Source organism: Mustelus asterias, chromosome 16 (assembly GCF_964213995.1).
Source record: "Mustelus asterias chromosome 16, sMusAst1.hap1.1, whole genome shotgun sequence".
NCBI classification, from domain to species: domain Eukaryota; kingdom Metazoa; phylum Chordata; class Chondrichthyes; order Carcharhiniformes; family Triakidae; genus Mustelus; species Mustelus asterias.
This window is the reverse complement of record NC_135816.1, coordinates 49,305,355-49,324,633: the sequence shown is the minus strand read 5'-3', so window position 1 is coordinate 49,324,633 and position 19,279 is coordinate 49,305,355. Positions and strand designations below refer to the sequence as shown.

At 39.0% G+C, this 19,279-nt stretch overlaps 1 protein-coding gene across 7 annotated transcripts in view; it reads right to left on the bottom strand.

The window, feature by feature from the left end:
- The window catches only part of fbxo38 (F-box protein 38), a 56,333-nt gene that overhangs the window by 24,809 nt on the left and 12,245 nt on the right, over positions 1 to 19,279 (bottom strand). For all 7 annotated transcript variants that reach the window (XM_078231074.1, XM_078231069.1, XM_078231068.1 and 4 more), the window contains 9 exons: positions 17,880 to 18,045; positions 17,619 to 17,756; positions 17,251 to 17,388; positions 16,231 to 16,324; positions 5,967 to 6,097; positions 5,577 to 5,747; positions 3,394 to 3,536; positions 2,518 to 2,704; positions 1,584 to 1,697 (listed from right to left, as the gene is read on the bottom strand). In XM_078231074.1, the coding sequence (XP_078087200.1) occupies positions 1,584 to 1,697; positions 2,518 to 2,704; positions 3,394 to 3,536; positions 5,577 to 5,747; positions 5,967 to 6,097; positions 16,231 to 16,324; positions 17,251 to 17,388; positions 17,619 to 17,756; positions 17,880 to 18,045 (1,282 nt within the window). The remainder of the gene's footprint in view (positions 1 to 1,583; positions 1,698 to 2,517; positions 2,705 to 3,393; positions 3,537 to 5,576; positions 5,748 to 5,966; positions 6,098 to 16,230; positions 16,325 to 17,250; positions 17,389 to 17,618; positions 17,757 to 17,879; positions 18,046 to 19,279) is intronic.

Here is a 19,279-nt window from a genome sequence, read left to right as displayed (position 1 = left end):
ATTCATTTATTCCACTCAGGGGAAGTGAAGCTATCAAAGTAATCAACTCACTAAGTTATTCCACACTGGTAGTTGTTTTTCTGAGGTCAGCCTTCAATGTCAACTTTGAGTCAAAATGACTACTCGAGCAGAATTCACCTGCCAAATGTGGCAATAACATCTGCTGAGTTAAAACAAATAGAGCTGTCGCAGCGGCAACAACTGAATTGCAATCAAAACAAAATCATCTTTTATTGTCTCCATATGTTTCAAGCATACAATTCAAACTCTAATCCCTATTCTTCCAGTCTTTCTATTGTGAATTTTGTTTTAAAACTACGCTAACCTCAGCAGTTATATTTTTAAAGTTAGTTACACCATGTAGTGCACAACACTACGTAATGGCTGTTAGAAATCCCAAGATATCCTCACTATGCTATCTTACCATGATGGCACAGTGGTTAGCACGGCCACCTCAACGCCAGGGACCCGGGTTTGATTCCCGGCTTGGGTCACTGTCTGTGTGGAGTTTGCACATTCTCCCCGTGTCTACGTGGATTTCCTCCGGGTGCTCCGGTTTTCTCCCACAGTCCAAAGATGTGCAGGTTAGGTGGATTGGCATGCTAAATTGCCTTAGTGTCAGCGGGACTAGCTAGGGTAAATGCATGGAGTTATGGGGATAGAGCCTGGGTAGGATTGTAGTTGGTGCAATCTCGATGGGCCGACTGGCCACCTTCTGCATTGCTGGATTCAATGATTCTATCTGAAATCTACAACTTCGCTTTGTGCTTGCAGAGACAGTGTAGCATATCTAATAATTAGCCATAATCAAAGTAAATTGCATATTTATGTTTAATTGCTTTTACATCTTCAGTCATCAGAGGGCAGCAAATATAAATGGGTAAATTCCATCACCACAAGAAGCGCAACATTATTCAGGACAAAAGACCTGTTTGAGAGATACCCCATCCACTGATTTAAACAATCAGTCTCTGCACCATGGCTGCACGATTTCTGTAGAGTAACTGTCTGCAGATGCACTACAGGAATCACTAAGGCTTTTTTGGCAGCAAACCTGAAACTCATAATCTCCACCACTTAGGACAAAGACAGTAGGTGCATGGGGACACCCCCACCAAGTCATGCACTACCCCAACTTGGACATACATTCCTTTATTATCAATGGGTCAAAATTTTAGAATTCCCTTCCGAGCAACTGCAGCACACAGACTGCATTTTCCATCACTACCTTCTCAAGGGCAATTAATGGACAGTAAACATTGACCTTGCTAGTGACGCTCACATCCCAAGAACAAGCAAAACAAAGGAACTAATCCATTGATTGCCATTTCTTCCCAACTACCAGTAACCTAGTTTAAAAAAGCCTTCAAGTGAACACGGAGTCATCAGAAAGTTATTTTACTACTATGTTTCCTTACAAATACAAACCTTTCCGTCTAACAGCACTGTTTAAGATCATACTTTAAAATTCAGAAACATCTTGGGACAGACAATGCAGTTACAGGGACATGGTGATGCAACTCACCACAGTGATAAGACAAGCTTTCACAAATAAAACCATCTTATTCACACACACGCTTTACCTGCTTGTTCTTCATCTATATCCATAGGTGTCACAGAATGTCCACTGCTCTGGTCAGAATTGCATTCAGCACCATTTGGTCTACTTTCTTGAACTACCTCCTGGAGCCCTTGTTCTGAAAAAGCAAAATGCCCACAAAAAATTATATCTAAAAGCAAGACTAGATTTAATAGCTTGCATCACTGGTCCACAAGCATCATGAATAAAACTCCACTATAATACTTAAAAATCCGTGAAAATCAAATGCAGTTTATTTAAATGACAGTTTGCAATAAATCTGGTCTGATGGTGCCAATATGCCATCCCTGAAACAATAGGGCATGTACTCATTCCATAATATTTCAAAAAAAACTTCCTTCATACAATCTAAATTTTCTTAACAAAAGGGAAAAGTAAAACTGCACTAGTTGCATATCAATTTTACAAATCAGGTGAAGGAACAGTGGCAGAAGCCAGTCATTTGCGGCATCTCCACATAATTTTCAATACTAGGCATGAAGGGGAAGGAAGACAAAAGGAGAAAAACTTTGCAAAACTTTCAATGAAGTATCAGCGTGGACACAGTGCAGTACGAATTTACCAGTATTAGGGAAACAGTTTTATTTCTTGCCAACTTCTGGAATATTGTCAAACATATTACGAGAGTGTGCTCACTTGTCTAAGACAACTCCCAAAGCTCTTCATTTAGTTTCTTCTAAATAATTATGTTTGACCAGTTAATCTTTAGTGGAATCTCCATTTAGCAACAGATAAAGACTCCAGCAGTTTGGACATTGTATAGAAAGAGGACATTTTTTTTTCCGCTGATAAGTAACAATTTTTAAAGTAAATTTCACAAGCAAATCTAACAGGCAACAGGATGGACAATTAAAGGGTGACACTGAGATCTCATCACACAGGAGTTCTGAATGTCTTTAAGGACATTAAAAACTTACCATTCACTGGGTTTGGAAGGTCAGCTGCTGCTCTCTCTTGTCGAGCATCATTTTCCTCGTTATTGTTATTATTGATATTGGCGTGATTATTTTGGTTATCATTATCATTGTTGGAATTCTGATTGCTAACGAGAGCAGAAGAAACACCAATTCCTGTGCCAGCACTCAGCCCTACACGAGCACATCCCTGACGTGATAGATAAGCAAAGAGTGATTTTACCAGTGTCATTCTAAAGTTTCTTTGTTTCACGAGAAATGTAAGGAAGTTGGCAGAAGCATCAATAAAATTTAGATCTGCCAGCAACTGCAATACACTGGTTATAATTCATTGTAAAATAAAATATCTTTCTCCTAACACACGCTGTAGCTATAACGTAGCACAAAATATAACAAATAGTTGAACATTACTCTCACAATATCAAAAACAGCAAACATAATCTTAGCAAAGTCCAAATCTTTCAACCCATAGGCAAATTCCTTTCTTTTTCCTGACAATAAAAATGCCTGTGAACTCAGATAGCCTGACCTAGGAGAGAAACTATTGACAGTCATGATCTTGGAGTTGGATGTGATTATTTCTTCTCTCTCGCTCACTCTCTTTTCCCTACCCTGCAAAAAAAAATGCACTAAAGTGGATCATTGTTTCATAGGTATTCCACCAAAACGAATGCTGGGGCTTCATGAAGCTATTGGTGGTCAGATAGATAGAACGGTGGCAAATCCAACTCTCAAATTTACAATATACTCGCTTGGAAATCAGCTCCTTTTTGCACACAAGAGGACTTACAATAAAAGAAAATGTACGTTAACAACAATTATGACAGTAATTTGTATGTCATCAATAAATTTCATTTTTTTGCGCAATCCAAAGCACACCTTTGGAGGTTCCCGGAACATTTGATCCAACGAAATGAACTCCAAGCTTGGCAACATTTCTACAAACTGACTGAATGACTCCAGTTTGATTGCGTGACAACGAACGAGTGTAAGATCCACCAAGCGACTCCACCGTGAATGGTCTATAAAGTAAAGAAACAAAATCACATTATATTCAGAATATATTTCAATTCATCTTAATTTAAAGCAAGCGTCCTTTTTGTCTTGGAGCATCCCTCCCACCTAATAATAAAAATCCCATGGTACTTGGTATATCAAAACCAGTTTCTTCTGTATACAAAGTTATACAATTAAAAATTAATTTTGTTTTAAAGAGGACAGGAAGATTGATCACAATCTCCAACACCGTAAAGAGGGAGTACTGTACTGAGACAGGATGGAAATTCAATATCAGGAGTGAATGACAAGCTTTTTTGTGTCCTATCAACAGGGTGAGAGATGTCTTAAAAGAGCGTTCCTTAATGGGCGTCATTGGATACACTGGTATTTAAGATATGTTCCTCTTCTCAGACTAGCAGTTTGGTGCATTTCAATTCTCCTTAGGGCCTGATTGCTACAAACAGCAGGCAATTCAGGAAACAATCTTCAGGAAATGCATCAGTGGTGGGGCATGCAACAAGATCTCTCACAAGTGAGCAAATAACCATCAATAACCATCAATATATTAAATGTGTGTGTTTGGTGTGTTTACTTGTGTTGAATTAGAAAAAACTCTAGATATCTCCAGCATTGTGGGATTCTTTCTCACTCCTGAGAGATAATTTAAACCTAAACGTACAATGACACTATTCTCTTCAAATTGACAAGTGAAAATTAGATACATTTTAACCGAGATAAACTATTTTAGGACAAGATCTGAAAAGAGCTCCAAATTCTGGTATTACTGGTATCCACTGGAGTGTGCTTCTTTTGGGTAACTAAATAAATGCACCAGAGTGCGCGTATGCACAAAAAGAAAGCTCATCTTTGACGACTCTAGTGATTTGGTTGAATATATTTAAGGCTGAGATAAACAGATTTTTGGTCCCACTGAATCAAAGGATATAGCGAGCCAGCGGGGAAATAGAGTTAAAGTCAATCAGTAATGATTGTACTGAATGGTGGAGCAGGACATCTAGCCCACTACTTCTAATGTTCTTATGTACTGTTATTGATGGTTATTTTCTGGCTGCTACTCCTCTGAGCAAATTCACAAATCTGTGTTATACTCTTAGTGATGTCAATATATTCCCTGTTGTCCCTGCCCCGTAATGTCACAAGCACAATGACATCCCCGAATCTGGCCACATGTAATGCCACATTGTTTGGCTTTGTATCTCCCAGCTAAAGTACCAAATAAATTGAGCAACCAGATTGGCCACATTTAACCCAGAAGAAAGAATTAAGAAAAGATCATTGATCAGGAGAGAGATGGACTGAGATGACAGATGAAACAAGAGTTTAATGGTTATTTTTGGCATTCCTTTCAATTTATGCACCATTTTTATTACTGCTTACTGTAGTTTGAATTTCGATCTGTGTGTGCAGATTGTACAATTACATAAACAGGAATTCCTACAAGACAACACAGCTGAGGAAGAAGTCATGTTTCTTCATTTACAATCATGAAATATTTGCCAATGCATGTCACCACACTTCAAAAAAAATCCAGTATATGTTTTTAATGTAACATTCGAGATATTAGAGTGCACCAGGAATGCAAGTATTCCTTAGTTATGAATCTTATCAACTTACACTTTGAAAACCATAATTTTGAAAATAGTTTCAAATGATTATTCAATTAGATCATAGATACCCTACAGTGCAGAAAGAGGCCATTTAGCCCATCGAGTCTGCACCAACCACAATCCCACCCAGGCCCTACCTCCATATCCCTACATATTTACCCAATAATCCCCCTAACCTTAACATCTCAGGACACTAAGGGGCAATTTAGCATGGCGAATCAACCTAACCCGCACATCTTTGCACATTAGTCTGGAGATATACAATTTTAAATAAAACCGTGAACATGCATTAAAATGACTGAACTGATTAATACTGGCCTTATTACATACACGGCCTGCAATGAGTTCAGACTGTTGTAATCTGAGTAACATATTCAAAAAGAAACATTTATATATGACACATAACTAAAATACCTTTTAAAATCAGTGCTGTACCTGTTATCCAATTATGTGCATTATGTAGATGGGGACAGTTATAAATAACTAGGTATTTGATGCAAGGAAATACTTCATTTACTGCTTTCATCCCAATGTCTGTAATGATACCGGGATTCTCTACCACATCTGCCAAACCATGTTTCACTAATTCAGCATTCGTCATCTTACCTGAAAATAGGGAAAAGTAAATCATGTCAACATAGTTCAGATTTTTACTTTCAAGTACATTATATCATTTCAATAATCTATAAAGAAAAATCCATATAAGTACCATTGCCATTGCTAGTAAGTCAACTAAAACTTAGCTGAATTATTTACCATTGATGGAACATAATCATGTCCTGACTCACACCAATGAAGGGAGAAGAAACAATGTCAGATCCTTACACTGTAATAGAAATTCATCCACATATCCAAGGTGCAGGGTTTCAAACTGGGGAAATTCCAGTTCTGCCATTTTTAGTGCCGAGAAAACGCCATCTTTGGTTAGCGAAGGTTGAATACGAACTTCGTGTAACCTAAAGCAAATAAAACAAAACAATTTAAAATTCTTGCAAAGTTATTGACCTCTTACACCCTGACATGCTCCCATTTTTACTAATCTGATGATCCATCAGATTTTTATAGGACAAAAGTCACAAACATTGTTTTGTTGTACAGCTTATTTTGAGATTTACCTTTCATCATTTCCTGGGAAATAAAATTATATATTATTGTAATTGAACTTGTTTTCTTTTCGTATTACACCATGGGGACTCTGGATTATGCCAGTTTCCTTTGTGATTTCCTTAATCATTCAATGGTATATATTTTATATATATGTATAACATACACATTAGTTGCTGGTTTGAATTTTGAACAAAAACTTGGCAGTAACTTTGTCCTGCTGCATTCCCTATGATAACACCTCTACCAGAGTCTACTTGCCAATCAATCAGCACTCTCTTATACAGCATAAATTGTTATTCCTTTTACTATTGGTATTTTCTTTCAAGCTATCCTGGTGGGTGCAAGATAGCATATCTCTTTTTTTCTGCAATACTCAATTATACATAGTAAACAAACCTCAATAGATCAGCACTAAAGCTCTTACAGCAATTTGTAAATATGCTCTCAGAGTCTGGGCATCAAAGTTGACAGCACAATTTTGAACCCAACTGTTAAATATACACCCAAATAATAAACTCTACAATGATAACGAAATGAAATATGTGCATACCAAATAAAATAGATATAATTGTAAAGGTAATTTTCTTTGCAATAAAATTATACTCAAAATGATAAACTCATATGATAGGTTAGCAGTTAAGAATTGTATTTTGAGGTAACAACAGAGAGCATACTCTGGAAATTCAGATCTTTAAAAGTAGGATTGAAGAAGAATTCAGCCACAAAGATAAGTCAAAAATATATTTAAGGAAATCGAACATTGATTTATCGCATCCTTGTTTCTCTGCTAAATCTGCGCAAGACACCAGCTGTGCCATAATCTAAGGTGGTGTGTGTAGTTTTAGACTTCCCGTTATAGAAATAACATCCAAGCTATACTCTGGGTACCATAGCAGAAACCCCAAGGTATATTATGGAGCCAGATTGGACCCCAACAATTTTTCTATTTTGTCATTAGTGGGACGGCAAAATGATTCACTCCATGCCCAATTCTACTGACACACTGGGAAGCTTTTATCAAAACAAAATTTAACAACAGTTAATTATAAGTTATGAATTAATTTTTAACAAATGAACAATACATAAGCATGACAAGATACAATTCTTAACTGCTAACCTATCATAGGAGTTCCAATTCAGGCGATAATGACCAGGGTGAGGTTAGGGCCGGTCAAGGACAGTGGTGGGAACTTGTGTATGGAATCAGTAGAGATAGGCGAGGTGATGAATGAATACTTTTCTTCAGTGTTCACCAAGGAGAGGGGCCATGTTTTTCAGGAAGAGAAGGTGTTACAGGCTAATAGGCTGGAGGAAATAGATGTTCGGAGGGAGGATGTATTGGCAGTTTTGAATAAACTGAAGGTCGATAAGTCCCCTGGGCCTGATGAAATGTATCCTAGGATTCTTTGGGAGGCGAGGGATGAGATTGCAGAGCCTTTGGCTTTGATCTTTGGGTCCTCGCTGTCCACGGGGATGGTGCCAGAGGACTGGAGAGTGGCAAATGTTGTTCCTCTGTTTAAGAAAGGGAATAGAAATGACCCTGGTAATTATAGACCGGTTAGTCTGACTTCGGTGGTTGGTAAATTGATGGAAAAGGTCCTTAGGGATGGGATTTACGACCATTTAGAAAGATGCGGATTAATCCGGGATAGTCAGCACGGATTTGTGAAGGGCAAATCGTGCCTCACAAATTTGATAGAATTTTTTGAGGAGGTAACTAGGTGTGTTGATGAAGGTAGGGCGGTTGATGTCATATACATGGATTTTAGTAAGGCGTTTGATAAGGTCCCCCATGGTCGGCTTATGATGAAAGTAAGGAGGTGTGGGATAGAGGGAAAGTTGGCCGATTGGATAGGTAACTGGCTGTCTGATCGAAGACAGAGGGTGGTGGTGGATGGAAAATTTTCGGACTGGAGGCAGGTTGCTAGCGGAGTGCCGCAGGGATCGGTGCTTGGTCCTCTGCTCTTTGTGATTTTTATTAATGACTTAGAGGAGGGGGCTGAAGGGTGGATCAGTAAATTTGCTGATGACACCAAGATTGGTGGAGTAGTGGATGAGGTGGAGGGGTGTTGTAGGCTGCAAAGAGACATAGATAGGATGCAAAGCTGGGCTGAAAAATGGCAAATGGAGTTTAACCCTGATAAATGTGAGGTGATTCATTTTGGTAGGACTAATTTAAATGTGGATTACAGGGTCAAAGGTAGGGTTCTGAAGACTGTGGAGGAACAGAGAGATCTTGGGGTCCATATCCACAGATCTCTAAAGGTTGCCACTCAAGTGGATAGAGCTGTGAAGAAGGCATATAGTGTGTTAGCTTTTATTAACAGGGGGTTGGAGTTTAAGAGCCGTGGGGTTATGCTGCAACTGTACAGGACCTTGGTGAGACCGCATTTGGAATATTGCGTGCAGTTCTGGTCACCTCACTATAAGAAGGATGTGGAAGCGCTGGAAAGAGTGCAGAGGAGATTTACCAGGATGCTGCCTGGTTTGGAGTGTCGGTCTTATGAGGAAAGGTTGAGGGAGCTGGGGCTGTTCTCTCTGGAGCGGAGGAGATTGAGGGGAGACTTAATAGAGGTTTATAAAATGATGAAGGGGATAGATCGAGTGAACGTTCAAAGACTATTTCCTCGGGTGGATGGAGCTATTACGAGGGGGCATAACTATAGGGTTCATGGTGGGAGATATAGGAAGGATATCAGAGGTAGGTTCTTCACGCAGAGAGTGGTTGGGGTGTGGAATGGACTGCCTGCAGTGATAGTGGAGTCAGACACTTTAGGAACATTTAAGCGGTTATTGGATAGGCACATGGAGCACACCAGGATGGTAGGGAGTGGGATAGCTTGATCTTGGTTTCAGATGAAGGTCGGCACAACATCGTGGGCCGAAGGGCCTGTTCTGTGCTGTACTGTTCTATGTTCTATTCCTCTTGCAGACTTAAACTTCTCTTTAAACTTAGTTAGTAAAACACAGGCATACTTGCTTGTCTTAGGTTAACAGTCCTAGAGCTTTCAGAACACCTCTGGAGAGAGAGAGAGAGAGAGAGAAAGATGCCTGTTTCTTCTGACAGCAACTGCTTGGATTTTAAAATGAAGCTGAGACCCTTTCTTTCCTGAAAGTTTAGCTCCTCCCATTAAGCACATGATTCTGTCCCCGTCAATCAACCTCATCAAAACTCTACTCTAAAACCCCAGGGGCACTTAAGTAAACAAAAGTCCATTAACTCTATAAAGTCTCACATTCCTTAGCTTAAATCAGTTATTAGCCTGCATTCTTAGCATCGGCTGTATGTTTACCAGACAAACTGACTCTTGTAACAAGACACTGCCTCTTAAAGCAACCCCATCTTAAACATAAAATGTATCAATATAGCACAGTATCATCACACTATGGAATTGGTATAATGTAGATTCACTGGAACAACACCAGAGATGAATGGATAGATATGAATAGGATTAAAAACTAGGTCAGCATTTGCTCCAGAAAGTTTAAGTTGTACATAATACTTTCAAAAATATTCAAAAAAGCAGGAGTTCCCAAACATTGTTTCTCATGAACCACTTAGGCAGAACAAAAGACCTCGCGAATCACCTACTACCTGTCCTATCTTACTTGTCTTCACTTGCCACCAGAAAAAAATCTAATCAGAATTAATGGTAATGTTTTTTTAATGAAATACAAGTAAATTAAATTATGCCAGAAACAAAACATACGTTTTCACTTTCTAAACATTAATACAAGAGAACGCATTTATTTGAAACATTCTTAAAACATATCAGAATGATCTGAGAAACTAATCTTGCATCTATACTAATCAAACACAATGAACAGTAACATAAATTTTGTTTATAAAACTACAATTGTTGTTGCTCACACTTATGACAACTCTTGCTGTACACAGGGAATAAGGGTTCTGGCCTGTTTTCTCATATAGCTTGAGCCATGGTTTGTATTTTCAACCCACCATGGGCCTCCACTCAAGCAGGCTGGCTGACCACAATTTGAGAACCACTACAACAAAGTACCATGTAATAGAGTAACCAAAATTGATATGTAGTGAACCTGGGTATACAGGACCGAATATCAAAGTTTGAAGTTGACACAAAATTGAAATGTAAATAAGTAATGAGGAAGATAGTAACAAACTTCAGGACAGGTAAAAAGTGGCAGATGAAAAATGTTAAATAACTTACATTGCTAGGAAGAGGGGGGCAAACAAAAAACCCACACAGAAAATGGGAGTCAGGCAGACACCTGAGCATATGGCTCTGACCATAGCAGCATATACATGTAGATACATGTAGAGAGTTCAGGTGAGCTTTTTAAAAATCCCTGAGATTTACAAGGGATTTTTAGCAGAAGGATGAATGGCCATATTTCCTCAGAGTGAGGCAAGTGAACCTATAGCGATACTAAGGGATTCAGGGCTAGTCATGCCCTACTGCTGGGAAAAGGCATGACCTTTCAACCAGAGTGCAGTAAGTGTCAAGGTATTGGCGAAGGGTATTGAAAGAGAGTACATGCCCAACTTATATTGGGTGCACCTGGAGTGTAACCTTGTGTTGGAACAGTAGACAGGATTGACCTGCTTCTCGGTAATAACCTGGCAGGATCGGAAGTGATAGCATCCTCAGTAATCGCAGAGAAACTACCCGACCGAGATTAGGGAGGCAGAACAACTTCAGGAGAAAGTACCGGCCATTTTCCCAGATTGTGTGGCAACTGGTTTATTGCCAGACAAACTCGAGGGGAGGCTGAAGTGGCACTGAAAGAAATGACCTGACTGTCTGGTTAGCTGAGACCTTTTTGGGAGTCTAGAGGACTTTAGTAGGTCTTTTTTGGCTGCAGCTCAGCAAGTTGATCCATTGAAAATTAGCTCATACAAAAATCCAAGTATTCATTAGCCAGCATTTCTACTGGCCATTCTTCCACACGGATATAGTACGGTTTTGTAGAACCTGCCACACCTACTAGGTTAGGGGAAAACCTCAGCCTGCATAAAACCTGAATCTATGATTCAGGCTTTCGGGCAATCATTCAGAAAGGTGCTAGTGGACTGTGTGGGGGCCCTGCCCACAACAAAAGGGGGCTACCAGTGTATCCTTACCCTTATGGATGTAGCTACTTGCTTCCCAGAGGCTGGTCCTAAGAATCATATCTGCCAAAATAGCAGTGGAGGAATGAAAACAATTCTTTACTCAGTATGGACTGCCCACCGAGATCCAGTCAGATCAGGGCTCAAATATGTCATGTCCTAAATATTCCGGCAAGTCATGGGTAACCTGGGTGTGACCAAGCTGAAGTCCTCAGCATATCACCCACAGTCGCTGGGAGCGTTAGAATGGTACCACCGTACCCTGAAAACAATGATCAGGGCACATTGCCACGATTACCCCCATTACTGGGATAAAGGACTAGGATTTCTTCTCTTCGCTACCAGAGACTCACCCATTGAGTCCATCGGTTTTACCCTGAATTGGTTTACAGACACCAGTGAAAGGTCCAATGGAACAAATCAAGGAGAGACTTTTAGAACAGGAGGAAGTCTCCCAAGTTAGACTATGCAGCAGTGTTTTATGAATGACTCGTGGCTTGAGAACACTGACAAATCTCCCAGACATCTTGTGAAAAAAAAACAAGCAGACAAACATGCCAGGGCCTGAACCTTTCAGCGAGGAGATTGTGCTTACACTCCTACCAATACAGATGAACCCCTGAAGGCTGGTTCAGTGGCCTAGAGTAGCAAAGAAGCTTGGGTAGGTCAACCAACTAACATCCCAGGCCTTGGAAAAAGCAAAGGTTATGTCATGTCAACATGATAAAACAAAATCACAGCTGAGAAGGGGACAAGCGGCTAATGGTCTGTCCAAATACAAGAGACATGGAGGGAGAATTGAGTGAGGCCCAACTAATAAAACTTCCTGCCTGGCTAGCAAACACAAATTCTAGCAAAATTGGCCAACATATTCACCCACCTAAATGCAGAACAATGAGGGGATCTAACATGGCTGCTCACTGCATTTTAAAATATCTGTAGAGACAAACCATGCTACACCACTTCAGCTCCAAATTATATGAAGGTGGGAGTGGCCATTGCCTAAATCAGCACCCCTGCTGTCTTGGCCCAGTAGAGTCAGCCCAGGTTCAGGAGATTACCTACATTCTAGAGTACCAACTAATAGAGCCTAGCAGCAGTAGCTGGAGCTCCCCAGTTGTGCTTGTGCCCAAGTCGGATGGCTCCACAAGGCCCTGCACTAACTACCAAAAGGTTAATGCAATGTGCAGAGCTGATTCCTACTCAATTCCCTGCCTGGAAGACTGTTCTATTAAATAGAGTATCTAATGCAGCCTACATTACAAGGTAGATTTATTCAAAGGATACTGGCAGGTTCCCTTGACTACTTGAAAAAAGGATATTTCCATCTTTGTGATTCCATATGGGTTATATCAGTGTTGAGACATGCTACCTGGACTCAGGAATGCCCTAGCCACCTTTCAAAGGCAGATGAACCAGGTGATGGTGGGCTTATCCAATTGTGCAGTGTACCTAGATGACCTTGTGTGTAAAGCAACTGGAAGACCTCTTTCAGTAATTACATTCAGCTGACTTAGTGGTCAACCTTGCAAAGAGCGAGTTAGTTCAGGCTCAGCTGACTCACCTAGGATACATGCTGGATCAAGGACAAGTACTGCCCAGAGCTGCAAGGATACAGGTAGTAGCAACAAAACATGAAATCATGAGATTTTTATGGATGTGGGGTTCTACTGCAGGTAGAACAGACACACCAATTAGGTACTGAAACTAAACAAACATCAGAAACTATTCCACAGTAGAAAAAGAAACCTTATTACTGGCTCTCAAACACTTTGAGATACATGTCCGTAACAGATACAGAGAGCCCAGTCTGTATGGCCTCAACCCTTAGAACTGTGAGAGAAATTAAAACTCAGAATACAAGGTTAGTCCACTGGAGTTTGTTTCACAAATATTATCACCTGAAAATCACCCATACTTCAGGAAAATCGAATGCAATTCCAGACGCCCTGCCCAGGACTTAGAGACCCAGTCAAACTGATGGGATAATCCAGACCAAGGCCAAGGGGGTGAATGGAAATGTTGTTGTTTTTATACTTTGTGGATTTAGAGCATCGCCCTTTTCGAGAAGCCAACTTTACTAGAAACCCACCAGTGAACGAGATCTCATAATAATAGCAACATCTTCTATATCTGACCACACCAAGAAGCCAGCTAACCCAAATCGGCTGCAGTGTTTCGTTATGCCTCACTTAACCGTACATTATTTTTCCTTTATTTATTGGACCCTAACTCCCCTTATTTCTGATATTTTGGTGTGTGTGTGTGTGCCTGAATGACTGTACGAGGGCTAAATGCTTGATGTTGCATTTTTATTATTTTCCTTTGATATAGTGGTTAATAAATTTGCTTTTTGACTCAAGAAAATCTTGTTTAACTGGCTCCTATTGCTCACAGCTTAAATAGTTAAACACATGCTGATTGGGAAAAAACATATCCTCATAAAAAAGAAACTTGAACCTTAGCTGTGATCAACCGAGGAAGTTGAATAGAGGGGAATCGGTTCACCCTTTCTCACCCGGTCATAAGAATGCCCACCTGCCTACAATCAATATACAATTAACATCAGCATTAGAATGAAGAAGTCTGGAAGTAACAAAAGCATGGATGAAGGTCTCAACAACACGTTGGCTAAGGCAAATGTGCAAATGGGAAATACTACACAGGCGGAGTAGGTAGCTTTGGTGTCATGATGATATGGGGTCAGAAGCTCAGCTCAGGATCAAACAGGACATTAAGGTTGCAAACACTCTGGTTCAGCCCATATAGAGGCCAAGGAGGCTGATATAGTTAATGAACAAAGAAGAACAAAGAAAATTACAGCGCAGGAACAGGTCCTTCAGCCCTCCAAGCCTGCACCGACCATGCTGCCCGACTTAACGAAAACCCCCTACCCTTCTGGAGACCATATCCCTCTATTGCCAACCAATTCACGTATTTGTCAAAACGCCCCTTAAAAGTCACTACCATATCCGCTTCCACTACCTTCCCCGGCAATGAGTTCCAGGCACCCACCACCCTGTGTAAAAAAATCTGCCTCATACATCTCCTTTAAACCTTGCCCCTCGCACCTTAAGCCTGTGCCCCCTAGTAATTGACTCTTCCATCCTGAGAAAAAGCTTCTGACTATCCACTCTGTCCATGCCCCTTATAATCTTGTAGATTTCGATCAGGTCGCTCCTCAACCTCTGTCGTTCCAGTGAGAACAAACCAAGTTTCTCCAAGCTCTCCTCGTAGCTAATGCCCTCCATACCAAGCAACATCCTGGTAAATCTCCAAAGCCTCCACATCCTTCTGGTAGTGTGGTGACCAAAATTGAACACTATATTCCAAGTGCGGCCTAAGTAAGGTTCTATAAAGTTGCAACATGACTTGCCAATTTTTAAACTCAATGCCCCGACCGATGAAGGCAAGCATGTCGTATGTCTTCTTGACTACCTTCTCCACCTGCATTGCCACTTTCAGCGACCTGTGTACTTGTACACCCAGATCCCTTTGATTATCAATACTCTTAAAGGTTCTGCCATTTACTGTATATTTCCTATCTGTATTAGACCTTCCAAAATTATCTCACATTTGTCCGGATTAAACTCCATCTGCCATCTCTCCGCCCACGTCTCCAACCGATCTATATCCAGGGATCAAAGTTTGTGGTGGGGTCAATGACCGCAATCTTACCAGCCGGTCATGCCATGCTCCCACTGCAGCGAGGTCGTAGATTTTGGCACTAGACATATCTCCATTCACTGCAGCAGGATGGGAAAATCCCACCGGCATGAATGGCCGCAACATTCTGGCCAATGACTTTGGTCTTTTCAACATTTATATGGGGTTATCTCTAGTCATCCAATAATGGATGTCTGAAACAGTGTGACAAATCACAGGCAAATAATGAAAGATGTCTCCACTCAGCGATGAATCAGTACTATCAGGCCATAAATTCTAAATCGGTACTGGAAAAGGTTTCAATTTTTCAAATGTCGTAGATCATTATAATGTAAATGAATTACTCCAAATAGCAATGGTAAGACAGTGGATAAGTATAACTGGATAAACAATTGAAGATAGTATTAAAAAGTGACAGGCAAAGAAAAGGAATTATTATAATACGAAGTGAGCTGCCAGCATTGAAATAACAAGTCAAATAGTTTCATTCTGCAACCAAACATTTTATGATACTACATTGAGTTAGCACTGCCTGATTCCTAAAATTTATTAAGTTATACTAAAAATTAATTTTCCAGTAAAGGAGGCTCAATCTAAACTTTACTTCCCAAGTGTTACCATTAGAAACAATGAATTTACAAGAACTTATCTCCTCTTGTACCAAGTCTGTAAGTCTTTTCAATGTCTTTGTCCTAATCTATCACTTGACAGGATTTCAGCTTTCATTTTCCTTTGCCCATTTACTACCCAAGGATCTTTCTGTTCTGTACTGTCAATGTTGCCTACCTTAAAAGGTTATTTTTACAATATTGTACAGGAAATTAACTTATGAAACTGTATTCAAATTACAGAATAAACAAATTTTATGCAACTCCAGAAATCCTACAATTTGGTGGAATAATGTGCTAATTAACTCATTATGCTATAGTAAATAACATCTATTAAAAATCACCACATATAGAACAAACGTCAGAATAGCAATGAAATAAAAATAAATTGGGAACACAGCTCAAAAGAGCCATATTTTACACAACCAACACTGGATTTTTTTCCTTTCTCTTAAAATCCAAGATGTAGACCACATGTTTAATCCCAGAGGTAATTTACATTTTGTTATGATCTTGAATGCTATGGCTCCGCTCTTCATAGGACAGGTGCATCTTATTCCCACTAAGTCATTCAAAACACCTCAAGGTGTTCATGGCATATGTTGCATAAACTCACCTACGTGCAGCAGTGATAATGAGGTAGCCAAGGTCCACTTCTAGTGCATTTTTGCATGCTCCAAATACAATAGTATGTAGATTTCTGAAACCACCTAGATCAAGAAATGTTTTTTAAAAATCAGCACATTTCTGAAGCAACATAAGCATTTTCTAACCATTTTACCCCAGGTCATTCCAGCTCTTAAATCATTGTCTGGGGAAACTTCTTCAGCTCGTACCTTTCAAGATTGCCTATCCTTAACCTGTGATCTACACAAGTTATTTTGATAATGCACCTGAGTAAATGGACAGCAAATCCTGCTGAGTAATTACTTTTAGGTACTGGAGTATATTATACTTGCACAAAATCTCATTTCACTCTGCAGCTCCTGAAGATTATCAGACATCAGACTTCATTTAAAATTAATTACACTACACAGTAAATTTATTAGAAAATGAAAGATAATCTACCATTAATATGATGTCTATTTGTAATGGTCTTAACTAACTTATAAGTGAAGAAAAATACAAGATTGCAACTTTAAAGAACCTAAAATAAATCCTTTGGATTTTTTTAACTAAAAAAGTAGAATTCAACTTCAGCAAAGATGCAAAAGGATTGAGTAACAAGTCAACCATTCATTATACATTCTACTTTAACTGAAAGAAAAATGGCAAGGTGTAAAACAGGCAGCTAATTTACTTCCACCCATTTTGCATTACTACTGAAGCTGAATTTTGGGCCTACAGAGTCTCTCATGTTTCTCAGAAATATCAACCCATTTATTCACAAATTACAACCTGACAATGTCATGAGATTGCCTAACTATTCACATGAACAGAATCGCCCTGTTCCCCTCACTTTCCGTTAGCAGGGAAACTATAACAAACCTGTAAGATTCTGTGCAAAACTTTAGTTTTAACTAGCTGATAAACAACCAAAGCACAATGACTTATTATTTTTTTTAGTAAAAGCAGCCACCAAATCAAAACGTTTGTCACATTAACCTATTCTTAGGCATAATGACAAGTCACTTACCTGATCTTGAGCTATCCTCAACTACATGTTGAATCAGTCCTCCAAGAAAAGGTACTCGAACTAGTTCCAGATGTTCTAAGTTCCTGGCTGAAGCTAATCCAGTCACCAGTGGAACATACTTTAAGGAATTGGTGGGACCTACAAAATGCAACACAGCAAATGGAGTTTTAAAATTTCAAAAACGTTTATATTGTAAACACAAATTATGCTTAATTGCTAATTATGATTAATCAATTAGTAATTAATTACAACCTGACAATGTTGTAATTAACTTGCAATAACAGTACATTTATGCAACTTGAAAATTATTCTAAAGAAATAATAATTTTCTGTACCACATGTATGTTGAAATTATTCTTCCTTCTTACCTGCACAATTCCGCATTACAAAAGTGCGTAAACTGACACAGAGAAAGTCTTTAAAAGGCTGAGGTTTGGTTAGTCGGACCCATTGCAAATACAAGTGTCTCAACATTGGGACACAAGGAATTTCAGGGACATTTACTCCTAAAAGTGAAAGAAATTTAAAATAAATTAATTCAAATTTACAACAATGTTTCAGGCAACAGATTTTAAAAACAAAATTCCCCTTTTCCTCACTGCAAACCACATGCATAAAAATCTGCTTACCAACTAGATGAAGTGTTTGTATCTTGACTCCTACTGGAATTGTTAATTTGTTTTCTGGAGGGATTGGGAAAGCACCATTACGATTTCGAAACTTTCCCAAGATGTGGACCTGTGGCATGTAATTCCAGATGGCTTCTACTAATTCTAAATGGGAAGTTTCTACACCCTACCAAAGTCAAAAAAAAATTATAAAAGGTACTGAGGAAACAAGAATTTCATAATATAATTAACAGCCAAAGAACCCACCACAATAAATTCACTTAATTTGCGGTTCTGAACTATACCAAATCTAGAATATTTGATGGTAAATTATATAATTCAGCTGAAGTAAATTTATATATGCAATTTTCAGCAAATTTCTGGAAAATTCATTCAGAACTTTCTACAGTGGGGAAACGGAGTTCCTTCCAGTACTTTTTTTATTCCAACTAATCTACCAGGGATTATTTTGAACCTAACAATTACTCCCTCACTAATGTCAGAGAATAATTTATTTGGGTTTGGTAAATTACTCCCTCACCTATTTACTATTGAAATCTCAGAACAACCTTCAGCATCTATTTTTGAGATTAACCTTCACACGGTTTCTCAAAATAGCTGCTACTACAACAGCAGCACAAACTAAAACAGAGAAGAATCATAATAAACTGATTTTAGATTGCCATTATTTAATCTGAATTCTGACAACTTTATTTAAGTCTACTATCGTGTAAAAAAGGCTTATCAGCATAAATTGGGAGCTGTCTCCTAAAATCAAAATCAGTTGGAATATATCTTTGAATAATAAAACAAAAGCAAAATGCAGTAAATGGTAGAATCCTCAAGCAAAAAATGCTGAAAATACTTAGCACATCAAGCAGTATCTGTGAAAAGAGAAACAGGGATAATAATGTTTTAGGTCAGTGACCTTTTATCAGCTGCTGCATGACTTGCTTTCCAGAATTTTATGTTTATATTTCTAGAGTAATGAAATCTGCAGATATTATACAATCTTGGCTCAGGAACTTGTCATATTGTTTCCAATGCTAGAATGACTGCCATTGCAATCAAGGCTAGAAATGCATTATTTTCAAGAAGATGAAACTCTGATTAAGTGTTAGCTATAGTACCATTAACTAGTGCAGAAAAGGCAGATAAATACTAGCTGTATGGTGCAATGTTGTGATTGTTCCATTGCATTAAGTTTAATCATTACTTTTCTACAGGTATTGGTCTTCACTTGTCAATTCTGTTAAGAGATGTGCATGTGATTAACCTATCAGAAAACACTAGTTTCACCATGCAGTTTATATCAGCTCTTGGCTCAACTCAAATATATCAATTCAACCCGTAATTTTGCACTTCACAATTGTGACAGCAACCTTAGTTTCCTCCCAAACGAGAGAGCACAGAGGAGGTAT